Source organism: Peromyscus maniculatus, chromosome 7, assembly GCF_049852395.1.
Source record: "Peromyscus maniculatus bairdii isolate BWxNUB_F1_BW_parent chromosome 7, HU_Pman_BW_mat_3.1, whole genome shotgun sequence".
Lineage (NCBI taxonomy): Eukaryota > Metazoa > Chordata > Mammalia > Rodentia > Cricetidae > Peromyscus > Peromyscus maniculatus.
The window spans coordinates 77,845,941-77,859,539 of NC_134858.1; the positions used below are offsets into that span (position 1 = coordinate 77,845,941).

The following is a 13,599-nucleotide window of genomic DNA, read 5'->3' on the forward strand; positions in this document are numbered from 1 at the left end:
AGAAGTTCGAATCATTCCAGCTGCCCTGTAGCGTCCTCAATGTGTGTCCACCATGCCAAAACTCAGTTCACAGTTCATTTTTCACTCTGACAATTTTTGAACCTCTATCCCTATTGAATTCCTTTTTCTCTTTTTAAATTTAGTATATATTACATGTAGGAAATAATGGGTTTCATTACGGCACTTCCACACATGCATACAATGTACTTTGATTATATTTACCCCATTACCTTTATCCTGTTCCTCCCTTTCCTTTTCCACATTCTTTTAATTTATTGTTATGTTTTTTAACCCTAAAATCCCATGAGACAAAACATATGGCATCTGTCTTTCTAAGAATGGCTTAGTAGACTCAACACAATAATCTCTAGTGCCATCCATTTTTAAAGACAAATGACATTATTTCCATTCTTCATTTCTGAAAAAAACTCCTTGTGTATCTATACAACATTTTCTTTATCCATTCATCCACTTTATGGGCACTTAGGCTAATTCTATAGTTTGGCTGTTGTGAATGTGTGGCAATAATTGTCATGAGGGTACTCAGTAGTGACTTTCTGTTGTATATGCCTAGATGTGGTATACAGAAATCATATGATATGGAATTTACCTGAAGAACTTCCAGCTAACACAGATACTTGCACAACTGACAGTAGCAAAGTTATGGAACCAACCTAGGTGTCTAACACAAAGGAACAACAACAAAAAAAAGAAAATGTGGCCTCTATGTACAACAGACTGTTTTTCAGCTTTTAAAAAGCAATGAAGTTATGCCATTCCAGGAAAACAGATGCAATTAGAGATAATCATATTAAGCATTTAAGCCACTATTAGGAAGACAAATTATATCTGTAGTCCTTGACTTTATATAAATACATAAAATCATGACTGTATGACAAGGAAGTAGAAGCAACTCCCCTGCCTCGCAAGCAAAACCAAAGTGCTGTGAAAGGGGAAGGTGGGAAGAGGGGAGAGTGGAGGAAACAGTCTCACAGCACAATACGGACTCATCTGAAATGTTCTTAGATAACACAGTACCATGTACAATGGAAAATCTAAACACTGCGTTAAAAACACAAATACCACAAACTTAGGCATAAACTTAACCAAAGGTATCAAGGACCTCTACAACAAAAACTCTGAGCATTAAATGAGACATTAGAAAATGGAAAGACCACTTGTGCTCATGGATTGGCAGAGTTAATACTGTAAAAATGGTCACAATATTCAAAGTAATCTACAGATTAGATGCAATCTCTATCAAACTATCAAGATCATTCTTCACAAAAACAAACAAACAAAAATCATAGATTCAAAGTAAAACAGAAGATTCAGAATTCTGAGCAGAAAGAGTGATATTGAAGATATCAGAACACTTGACTTCAAACAGAAGTACAGAGCCATGGTAACAAAACAGTATGATAATGGTGCAGGAACAGACAGGCCAATGGAATAGAAAACTGATTAACAAGTCCAGATGTCTAGAGCAGTCTGATTCTTGAAAAAGGTGCCAAAAGTGAAAACAGGGACATGCTTTTTTTTTTTTTTTCCTGACCTCTAATTCACAGAGATCTGCCTGCCTCTGCCTCCCGAGTGCTGGGATTAAAGGCATTAGCATCACCACTGCCTGGCAAGGGCCATGCTTTTTAACAGGTAGAACTGGGGAAATTCCATACCCAAACATAGGTTTCACAGAAGACTGAAACCAGATCAATTCAAAATGGAAAGGCCTCAGTGTTAAAGCTGAAATGCTAAATGGCTGAAAGAAAACAGAGAAGAAACATCAAGAACTAGACATAGTAACTGCTTTCTAAATAGGACTTCAATAGCTTAGCAAATAACTGGGATAATTGACAAATAGGATTCTGTAGCAAATTAAAAGCTTCTGCACAGCAAAAGAAACAATTACCAAAGGGGCAGCATACAGAAAGGTCTGTGAAAACTACTGGTAGGCAAATGAACTGGAGACTTTTCAAATGAATACATACAAGTGACCTATAAACACATGATAAAATGCCTAGCACACCTAGCCATTAGAAGAATGCAAATCCGGCTGGGCATGGTGGTAAATGCATTTCATCTCAGCCCTCCAGAGGCAGTGGCAGGTAGATCTCTAAGTTCAAGGCCAACCTGGTCTACCTAGTGAATTAGACCCCGTCTCAAAAAACAAAAACAAACAAAAAACAAACCAGAAACAAAACCCAAAATTAAAAAAAGGAAAAATATGTAAATCAAAAGTACCCAGAGATTCCACTTTATGACAGTCATGAATGACTACTATCGAGAAATCAAAGACCAAATGTCTGCAAGGATGCAGGGTGTGATGTGATAGACATTTAATAGAACACAAACCCTTTTATGAAATGGTCAGAACATAAACTAGTCCACTGTTATGGAAACTGGTATGGAGTCCTCAAAACATTCAAACTATCTGGGACAGGAGAGCAGTATCTTAAGGTCACTATATAAAATGGTCCAGCTCAAAGCCCTGTGTCTGGAGCTGGAGAGAAGGCTCAATGGGTCCAGTTCTTGCTGTACAAGCACGAGGGCCTCAGTTTGGATTGTCAGCACCGTCACACAAGGTGGGACTGGCAGAATGTATCTATAACCCCAATATCGGCAAGGCAGAGACAGATGGATCCCCAAAGCTCTCTGGCCACCATGCTCCAGTTTCAGGGAAGAGAAGAGACTGTTTGAAACAAAAGGTGGAGAGTGACAGTGGAGACACCTGACACAAACCTCTGGCTTCAACATGCAAAGATGTATGTGCAAGTATGCATACATGTGTTGTTGTTTGGTTTTTACTCCTTAGGGGGGCCCTCCAACCAGCTCCCAAATAAGTCACACATGGGGGCTTATTATTACTTATAAATGCCTGGCCTTAGTTTGGCTTCTTTCTTGCCGGCTTTTCTTCACTTAAATTAGCCCATCTACCTTTTGCCTCTGGGCTTTTCCTTTTCTTACTCCTGTAACCTTACTTTCACTCTTACTCTGTGGCTTGCTGTGAAGCTGGTTGGCTGGCCCCTAGAGTCTTCCTCTTCCTCTGGCTACTTCTTTTTTATCTTCCTCTCCTCCCAGATTTCTCCTTCTATATATTCTCTCTGCCTACCAGCCCCACCTGTTTCTTTCTCCTGCCTTGCTATTGGCTGTTCAGCTCTTTATTAGACCATCAGGAATTCTAGACAGGCACAGTAGCACAGCTTCACAGAGTTAAACAAATGTAACATAAACAAAAGCAACACACCTTAAAATAATATTCTACAACACACAGGTGCACACACATACATGAACATATACACATGCATTACTCCGACACTGTCCTATACTTGGTAATTATATAAACCAGTGATTTCTAGAAGCACAAAATGATTTTTGAAATTACAAACTTCTCTATGAGAATGTCTTTCTTCTTTCTTTTTCGAAACAGGGTTTCTCTGTGTTACCCTGGTTGTCCTGGAACTCACTCTGTAGATGAGAGAATTTCTTACTGATATATACTATTCAAATGTTCACTTAAGTGTGCAGGTAAAAACACTTGATAATGTTTACCTCAGAAAGCAATGTCAGTGCATGGACACTATATACAGAGGGAGTTATGTTTGAGGTTTCCATTGCAGGTGATAGCATATCTAAATAAGAAAAGAGACAGGTAAAGATAATGATTAGTATTTTCTGACTAATAAAAGCTAATAACAAAAAAAAAGAATGAGCTTTTATATTTTTATATATTTTATAGGGCTAAATAAAACACTGCTTAGCAAATATATGCCAAGAGAGTAAGAGTAAAGGAAAGCAGTACCTTCAACATCAGATTCCAAATTGGTTCCATCTACCATTATTTTGGGAGAAGGCTTGACTTCAAGGTTCCGTCGGAGCCATGTTGTCTGTTCTAGAGAGGAACCAGCAATTGCACCAATAGCATCCACTACTTTGTGTGTCACATCCTAGAGAAACAAGGAAGAACCATGTTTGTGCACACAAACACAAATGAGTTATGGGCTTTTGAAGTATTTTATTCTCTGACAATAGATTTTATATAATACATATTCTTCACCCATCCCTCACTGTGTCCAGAAATGATCTTGTGTATGGAGTTTAGGCTGGCCTCAATCAAATTCAATGTATATTGTAGATACTGGCCTTAGAATCCTGATTCTTCCACCTCTATCACATGAGCCAACACCTGATACTATTTTTATATATCGACAATCTTGACTTTTATAGAATAGTTAGAAGGAACATCATAGATTATCTTATATGACTCCTGATTTTAACTTTTAATTTATGTAGCAACCTTGAATTCAGAAAGCCTTACCTGAAGGTCTCTTTGGTCTTTTTTATTTTCCAAACTAGGATTTTTCATAATAAACTCATTCAGAACCCTATAAGAGCCATTTTTAAAAAGAAAAAAGTTATCAGTCCAAAGCAAATGAAAGTGATGCCATGTAATCATGCCTTGTAGTATATATTTTCCAATCCTTAACGTTTACGTATGAAACGATACAATGATGCTAAGAGCAGCATTATTTGTAAGAACCCTCAACTGGAAGGTGTGGTGATATATATTGTGTACCCTAATAAAATCTGCCTGAAGATCGAGAACAGAACAAGCCACTACATTAAACACAGAAGCCAGGCAGTGGTGGCACACACCTTTAATCCTAGCACTTGGGAGGCAGAGATCCGTCTGGATCTCTGCGAGTTCAAAGTCACCCTGGACTACATGAGATTGACTCAGTCTAGGAGAGAAACAGAGCCAGGCAGTGGGAGCACACACCTTTAATTCCAGCACTTGAGATCTCATGCTTTTGCTTGGGAAGCACACATGCCTTTAATCCCAGCACTAGGAAGAAAATGGTATCACTGGGTAGAGAAAGGTATATAAGGCGTGAGGGGACAGGAACTAAAGCCTGTTTGTCTACAGGAAAGCTTTTCAGGCTGAGGAGCCTTAGAGGTAAGAGGTGGCTTGTTCCTTTGTCTCTCTGATCTTTCAGCATTCACCACAATGACAGGCTCCGTTTTTCTTTTCTTTCTTTCCTTTTTTTTTTTTTTTTTTTTTTAATAAAAAGACCATTTATCAATTAGTGTTACAGGAAGGGGTCCAGATGTCTTGCAACAACAGCAGGACAATCTGTGGCTAAGATACTAAACAGTAATGATAATGAATCGTACTTGCTATTTCCTGTTGTTCAGCTCCCATCCCAGTATCTCTTGAATCTGGTGCTATAAATGACTCTCCCCTCATGTCTGGAATGTTTAGTGAATCACTATCGACTTCAATGACATGTATTAAATGCTAGGCACTGTTCTAAGAATTTAATAAATATTAACCTTTTAATCCTCTTAACAAGTGTATGAGATAAGCACCATCACTGTTTCCATTTTACCAAGGAAAGGTTAAATGATCTACCCCCCCAAAGGTCGCCTATTTAAGTAAAGGAGCTAAGAGCTGAGCACAGGTAGGGTACAACGTCTGAGCCTGTTTACTCAACATCCTTATGCATTTCTTAGCATTAAATGTCATCTTCTAAATACACTTCCTTCTACCTCTTTTTCATTTCTCTTACTTTTCTTGTGATCAAGTATCTTTGAAAAAAAAAATCCCCTTCCTTCTCCACTCCATCTACACTTGCAACTGTTCTATGCTTACTTCTTGTTACTAAATCTCAATGCTCCTCTAATCTCCAACCCCTTCTCTTACCATTCCTCAACACTACAACTTCTTCCAAAAGGTACTACCTCTCTCTTAACCTTTTCTGTGTGTGCATTTGCACGCCCAGATGTGTTTTCCATGATGAGCATGTAGAGTTCATGTGGAGGACAAGCTTAGCTGTAGGTTCTTATCCTCTACCATGCTTGGAGCATTGTTCACTGTGTAGACCACACTAGCTGGCCGCTGAGCTTCAGGAAGTCTCTTCTCTGCCTCCATCTCACTGTAGCAGCACAGGGATTAGAAACACACTCAACTGCACTGGACTTCATGTAGGTTCTGTGGATCCGAACTCAGATTCTCTTGCTTTCACTGCAAGTGCTCTCTTCTCTGAGTCAACTCCTTCCTCAGCATCTTAACCTTCCTTTACAGATGCCACACAAACTACACCTGGCTTTTTATATTTTCGGAGAACTCCCTTTCTAGCTCCTTTTCCTTCTACTTCCTGTTTTCTAAATGCCAACATCACAGTCACTCACACCTTCTCACCTCCCACTGAAATAAATTCCTCGCCCTGATCATAAGGAGCACCATCCTGTCCTTACAATCTGCACTCATGCCAATCTCTCAATTACCAATATTAGCCAATGAAATTCAAGTTTCTTCTCAAGCAGCTCCCATCTCCTGTTACCCACCCTAATTTCTTATTATTTCTCTGCCTGTGATACACCATCACCAAACCAGACAATGTAGCTTGTCTCAGTATATCCTTTTCTTCACTGTCTTTAATCAAGGCTTTTACTCTTACCATTGTGATTCACTTAACAGATTTTTGTTGTAGAACTGTTATGCATTCCCAAACCTGACACTACTCAGGGTGATGCTTACTGTTAGTGAGGCAAGGGTGACTGGCATTTACCAAATAATAAAACAATCTGTATCTATTAGCTTAGATCTAGAAATGCCAAGACACAAAAAGAAAGACTTTTACAAGACTATGTGCATGATTCAGTGCTCCCCTCTCTTCTGTGAAGTTCCTTTTAGCATGGTGCACACTCGCCTGTATTTTCCCCACAGTGCTTCCCTACTGATCCCAAATGATGACTGGTTCTAATATTTGTGTATTAAGTGTTCTACATCTTGTATATGTCTAAACACACTGTATTTCTTCCTATCTCCTCCCACTTACAGACCTTATATGTCTGGATCTGCACCTCAAGATGCTTGTGAACAGATAGACAGATGACATGCCACACTAAACATGTTCTTCAGCCATCAGGATAGTGAGGTCTATGCCTTTATTAAAATTATATGTATGCATGTGTATGTATGTACACATATGTATACATATGTATTTGTGTGCATGCTGCTGGAGACCGAACTCAGGTTACTTTGCATAATAAACATTTGCTCTTCTACTGAGCTACATTTCTAACCCTTCAAAATCATACACTCTTAAGAGAGATTACTTACCCAAGTATAAGAAACTGCCCTGGGGCTGGAAGACTCAGTTGTATAGAATCTTTCAGAAGGACCAATAGTGATGTCCAACTGTCCACTAAATTGGGCACTGGGATTCTGAAAGATAAACCCATTTGACAACAACCACAGTAAACTTTAATTTTCTCATGTTTTCTTACAATTCTTAACACATGTTCTAAATTATCTGAAGCATTTAAACTTTTATAGACTATTAAAGAACAGAATTTCTAAAATCCTTTACTTTCTACTAAGAAAAGGAAGCACATTTAAAATACTTGATGTGATTTCTTAATTTGCAACAGAGATCTCTTATCACATATACTCTCAGAAACAAAATATAACTGCATTAATTCTTTTAAACTCTAGTCCAGCTGCACTGCACACCAGTGTTCCAACAGATAGAGAAATGAGCATGACCTCTGCTTCAGTCCAATCTTTACCTCACCTGCACCTAAACAGAGACTTTATGCAGTTCTTGCTCTCAGTCACCATCCATGTAAATACACCAAAACCCCAACTTATCAATGTTAGGCACAAATTAATGCAGTTGCTCCATTAGGGAAGATTAAGATTCAGGTTCTTAAGGAAGAATTGTATTAGAATACTGCCTCTGTTCAGGGTCAGCTAATAGCAAAAGTGAACACCAAACATGAAGATATTTTCAACTATTTATTTACTTATTTATTCATATATTTATTCATTCATTTATTTATAAATAGTCTCTGGCTCTTCTGAGTCCTGAAATTCAATATGTAGACTAGATTGGCCTCAAGCTCATAGAGTTCTGCCTGCTTCTGCCTCTAAGTGCTGGGATTAAAGTCATGCAACACCATGTCCAGACCCATTTTTTTTTTCTTTTTCAAAAAGACAATCAAAGTGGATTGCTATACATTCACCTCTATCAATCAAAATGGTAATCAGTTTAGAGGCAGCGAACATAATTTCAAGAGAAAGTTGTCTATGGTGATATTTTATTTGTGCTGAAATGTGATTTTATTTGTATGTTAATAAATAAAGTTGCCTGGGGGTCAGAGCTAATAGCAAGCCATTTAGCAGAAGTCTGGCAGTGGTAGCACACACCCTTAATCCGATCACAAGGCAGGCAAAGTCTCTGTGTGTTCAAGGATACAGCCAGCATAGAGACACACACCTTTAATCCCAGTACCAACCACAGAGACCTGGAGGTCTGTATAGACAGGTAGTGACGAGGAAGTCATATGGTTGGGTTTAGAACCAAGGAGAACAGAAAGGCAATAAAAAGACAGGTCACACAGGAGAAGGTCTCTCTCTCAGGGGAAGGATGGCAGCGACTGGTAAGCTAAAGGCTATTCACTAGTGCTCTGACTTCTTGGGCTTTTAACTCTTTATTTGGCTCTGTGTTTCTTATTTAATAAGACTGTTTAGAATTTCATCTACAGGCTGTCAGTTTCCTGCAGTTCACTATTTAATATCCATGTGTTATGCACATCTTCGGAGTGTGGGGTCTGCCCTCCTCCCTCAGTAGCCTGCCCATGAGTCCCATTAACAGCCACAACATTTTTGCTGTACAGCTTCTTCCTTTCCCTTCAGAGGAAACAACAGTAACAAGAGCAAACGCACTACTTTTGGAAAGAACTCCAGTGCTTTTCTTTATAGCTTCATAAGCTTTACAGGTGGTAACTGAGTATGGAAAGGTCTACATCAGCATCTTACCTCTGTATATAAGCATAGAAAAACTGAAGCATGCAGACTTCCAGAGAAAGATGTTTCTATAAACAAAAGAAATTAGTTTTACCGTGAAGCAAAATGATGACTATGCTTTTCCATTGTTGCAAATACTGACTTGTCCTATTGGTTTTTAATAAAAAAATAAAATAAAATACTGGTTTGTCATTTAAAAAATCATGCAGTTCCCCGTTCTTAGTAAAGAAAATTTATAATACAAGAGCTATTGAAAATACAGAAAATAGACAAACTGACATGGCTATTAAAATGACTCATAGATTATCAATTTCTGAGATGTGGGAAGAAAGTTGAAGAGGTTTATATTATCAAAATAATTCGTCCAGTCATTTTTAAATGGTCATTCATTCCAAAACCATCACAGCTATATCAGTTTTAATCAGCTTAGTTGGTGCCATCAAAATTAGGTTGAGAATTTTAGATTAGATATGTATATAAGCCTATTTTAGTGCACTGTTAAATCAGCATAGTTAGATTAAGATTAATTCCTTTTAAAACTTTTTAAAACAACTAACATCTTTTAAAAAAGATTTATGTTTTAAATTTTTAGCTTATGTATATGTGTGAGTGCCTAAGTGTATGTATGTTCACCACATGCATGCAGGTGCCTCTGGAGACCAAAAGTGGACATTGTATCCCCTGAAGTTTGAGTTAGAGGTGGTTGTGAGCTGCCATGTATGTTCTGGGAACCTAACTCAAGGTCCTCTACAAGAGTAACAAGTGTTCTTAACCACTGAGCCACTTCTCCAGTCTAAAATTAGTTAAGTCTTAATCACCTAAAATATAATCATTAAAGATAGCTTTGTATTTCTGTATGAAATTCTTAATAAAGAAAAATTAATATTAAAAAGATAGTGTTGAATAAATTCTAAAACCTACTGTACCTGCCTTTGAAAGTCAGTAAAAGCAAAAAGTAAATCAAAAGGAATTGATGCTCACTGACATTTGCCAATGTACTTTTTGTTTTGTTCCGACTGTCTCCTCAAACAGTTCCTTTTCACCACACAAAGAAAAGTGCGGCACTAACACACTTAGTAAGGTGTTGTGGAATACTATTTTAAGATGTGTTACATTTGTTTATGCTGTGGAACATTTGTTTAATGATGTAAAGATGTGTTGCATTCTTTATGTTGCAATTATTTTAATTCTGTGATGCTGTGCTACTCTGTCTGTCTAAAAAATGTGATTGGTTTAATAAAGAGCTGAACGGCCAATAGCTGGACAGGAAAAAGGATAGGTGGGGCTGTCAGGCAGAGAGAGAGAATAAACAGAAGGAGAAATCAGGATGAAGCAAAAGAGAGCAAGAAGCAAGGGAACAAGGAGAGGAGGACTCCGGCGGCCAGCCGCACAACTAGCCATGGAGTAAGAGTGAAAGTAAGATCACAGAAGTAAGAAAAGGAAAAAGACCAGAGGCAAAAGGTAGATGGGATAATTTATGTTAAGAAAAGCTGGTTAAGGCTGAGTGGCAGTGGCGCATGCCTTTAATCCCAGTACTTGGGAGGCAGAGCTAGGCAGATCTCTGTGAGGTCAAGGCCAGCCTGGTCTACAGAGCAAGATCCAGGACAGGCACCAAAACTACAAAGAGAAACCCTGTCTCAAAAAACCAGAAGAAAAAAAAAAAAAAAAAGAAAAGAAAAGCTGGTTAAAAATATGGCAAGCTAAGGCCAGGCACTCATAAATAAGAATAAGCCTCCATGTATTTATTTGGGAGCTGGGTGGCAGGTCTCCCAAAGAAGTAAAGAGTAAAACAACCAACTACAGTAAAAAGCAGCACTGGTCTGGAGAGGTTTAATTTCTGTATTCTTGGCCCTCATGTGTATGAAGCCCATTATCTACCTCAAATGACTACACAGAATCAAGCTTTCACATGCAAACTAAAAATCTCAAGAAAGATGCTCCAGAGGTGCTTTCTGAATAGGTAACTATTGAAATAGTTTATAAGGGAACTGGGGATATATCTCAGTGTCAGAGCATTTGGCTAACTTGCATGAGGCCCTGAGTCTGATCCCTTAGCACCACAACAAAGGTAGTAAAATCACTCACTATTGACAAACATACCTTTTCTTTGGACAATTCAAGAAGAACAAAAGAATCAAATATTTTCAAATATATGTAATAATCCCTAAAGATATGATTATATTGTTTGGCATGGTTCAAAGTCTCATGTTTATGGTTGGTAAATCTACAAAATTAAGAACTTGTAGCACTGCTTGGATAAATCAGAAAAAGCAGAGCCGTTCCTCACTTCCTATACATAGACCTGTTCCCAGCTAGAGACTAGCAATGTGAGTGGAGAGATGGTCACATCTACTTCCTGTGGTGCTCTCAGAGAACGAAGGCTGCAGTGAGGTTTAGATACCATGGCACTGATATATCAGATAATGACAGCTGACACTGGATGTCAGGGAACCCAGGATAAGCAGTGATGTAAAATTTGTTATAGAAACACTTTTTTGTCAAAATGCCATATTTGTGTTAATTTTGTATAAACTACCCTTGTGATCAGAGTGTTCTTACCTGAATGTGCCCACTGGACTGTGTATGCTTACTTGTGTGTCAGCCTATGTGTGGGGGAGCATGTGTCATGTGCCTGCCTATTGGGCTGTACACCAAAAAATATAAGTACGCTGCATTTGTCTACTGCTCATCACATTTTCTTTACCCTCCCAGCATCCTGATGCCTCCCTTCCCTGGCTCTGGAGCAAGGACCTCACAATCACAAAGTATAATTTTATATAGGGTCAAGAAATGATGTCTGGAACAGTGATTATGGCAAAATTTTGGGAGTTTACAGAATTGAAACTCACTGGAAAAGAAGCCTCAAGGAAGCTGTAAAACCTAGAAAGTATATTTTAGGCTGAGGCTCCTGTGTTTTTCTAATGGACAGAAAATCCTTACCAGGAATCTAGTCCCACAGTTCCTGATGTACATATGGAGACAAAAACAGTTAACTGTTCACCACTGGCTGCGGGAATGATTAGACTAGCAAGGAACTCGAAGTTTTTTATAAGAGTGCTGTGCAATAACCATAATGAAATTACAAAAAAATTCTTACTCATCAGCTCCATTTCTGAAACTGAATTCTAAACAAAAGCAAAGCTTTCTTACCTTGTCCTTGGCTATGGCTGGAGGCTGCTTTAAAACTTCTTTCACAGTCTGGATAACAGTTTCTGCTCTCATGACACTGATGGAGCGAACCAGTTCTACTAGTAAAAGCTGTTCTTCACTGGCTGCAGGAATCACCTGGAGAACACATCACACAGTCAAGTATTTATGCAGGGGTGTATATATAAATATATAATTTATATAAATATATAAATCTTTTAAGGGAAGTCACAGAAGGACTATTTTATGGACTTTCTTAATATAAAGATGTCCCTTGACTACTTGTAATTAAATTTAATTTTTAAAATTAATACATGAATCTTACCTCATAAAAACAAAAATCAGGTTTAGCAGGATGACACAATGCATAAAGGTAGTTGCCATCAAGCTGACCACAGGAGTTCAATCCCCAGGATTCACAATAGTGGAAAGAGTTAATTCTTGTAGCTTGTCCTCTGACCATGCACATGTGTACCATGGCATGTGCACATCCACACACAAATAAATAAATCCAAACCAAATAGAACAAGTTGTTGTTTGTTTGTTTTTGCTCTTTACTCTTTTGGGGGGACTCACCACTCAGCTCAAATAAATCACACACAGAGGCTTATTCTTAATTATAAATGTCCATCCTTAGCCTGGCTTGTTGCTAGCCAGCTTTACTTAAATTATTCCATCTAGCTTTTGCCTTTGGGCTTTTACCTTTCTCTATTCTGTAAACTTTATTATTTCTTACTCCGTGGCTTGCTGTGTAGCTGGCCCCTAATGTCCTTTTCCTTCTCTTGATCTTAGATCTCTCCCCAGGCTTCTCCTATTTATTCTCTCTGCCTGCAGCCCCTCCTATACTTTCTTCTGCCTTGCTATTGGCCATTCAGCACTTTATTAAACCATTAGGTGTTCTAGACAGGCACAGTAACACAGCTTCACAGAGTTAAACAAGTACAACATAAGCAAAAGTAACACACCTTAAAATAATGTCCCCCAAAAAGTCTTATAACAAAACAAAACAATATATCAGGACCTGCTCTATTTACCATGGACCTTAAAGGAGCCAGCTCCATTCTGCTAGTTACTTTCTATTATCCTGGAGTGCTATTTTTTGCTCTTTCATGCTTTTTCTTTTTCCAGATTCAATATTAAAAATGAAACCTCAGTCAGAAGACAAAGATTTAACTGTTTTAGAGAGTTTTCCTTATCCTTTAGAGTAATTATCAGATCTCACTTACATCAGTACCCAGGTTCAAAAGAATACTCAAGACTATGACAATGATTATGCTATGGATGTTTCCTTCTTGTACTATGTTGATTCCCCCCAGAGGTACTACAAAGCTGTTTTGGTATGGTTCATTTTTTTTTTTTTTGGTTTTTCGAGACAGGGCTTCTCTGTGTAGCTTTGCGCCTTTCCTGGATCTCGCTCTGTAGACCAGGCTGGCCTCGAACTCACAGAGATTTGCCTGTCTCTGCCTCCCAAGTGCTGGGATTAAAGGCATGCACCACCACTGCCCAGCCGGCATGGTTCATTTTTTTTTTTTAATCAAAACTTCATTTGTGAGGTTGTCTGCTGGCTTCCACATGCACAGACATGTAACATACTTGTGCAAACACAGGTGTGCACGTACACACGAGAGCACACACACACA

The 13,599-nt window shown here is 38.4% G+C and overlaps 1 protein-coding gene across 15 annotated transcripts in view; it reads right to left on the reverse strand.

The window, feature by feature from the left end:
- Positions 1-13,599, reverse strand: part of Dop1a (DOP1 leucine zipper like protein A) — a 105,360-nt gene that overhangs the window by 15,786 nt on the left and 75,975 nt on the right. For all 15 annotated transcript variants that reach the window (XR_013052857.1, XM_076576744.1, XM_076576739.1 and 12 more), the window contains 6 exons: positions 11,963-12,097; positions 8,825-8,880; positions 7,124-7,228; positions 4,316-4,382; positions 3,800-3,944; positions 3,550-3,629 (listed from right to left, as the gene is read on the reverse strand). Coding sequence is in view for 14 of the 15 variants with exons in the window: in XM_076576744.1 (XP_076432859.1) it covers positions 3,550-3,629; positions 3,800-3,944; positions 4,316-4,382; positions 7,124-7,228; positions 8,825-8,880; positions 11,963-12,097 (588 nt within the window). In the remaining variant the exon portion in view is untranslated. The remainder of the gene's footprint in view (positions 1-3,549; positions 3,630-3,799; positions 3,945-4,315; positions 4,383-7,123; positions 7,229-8,824; positions 8,881-11,962; positions 12,098-13,599) is intronic.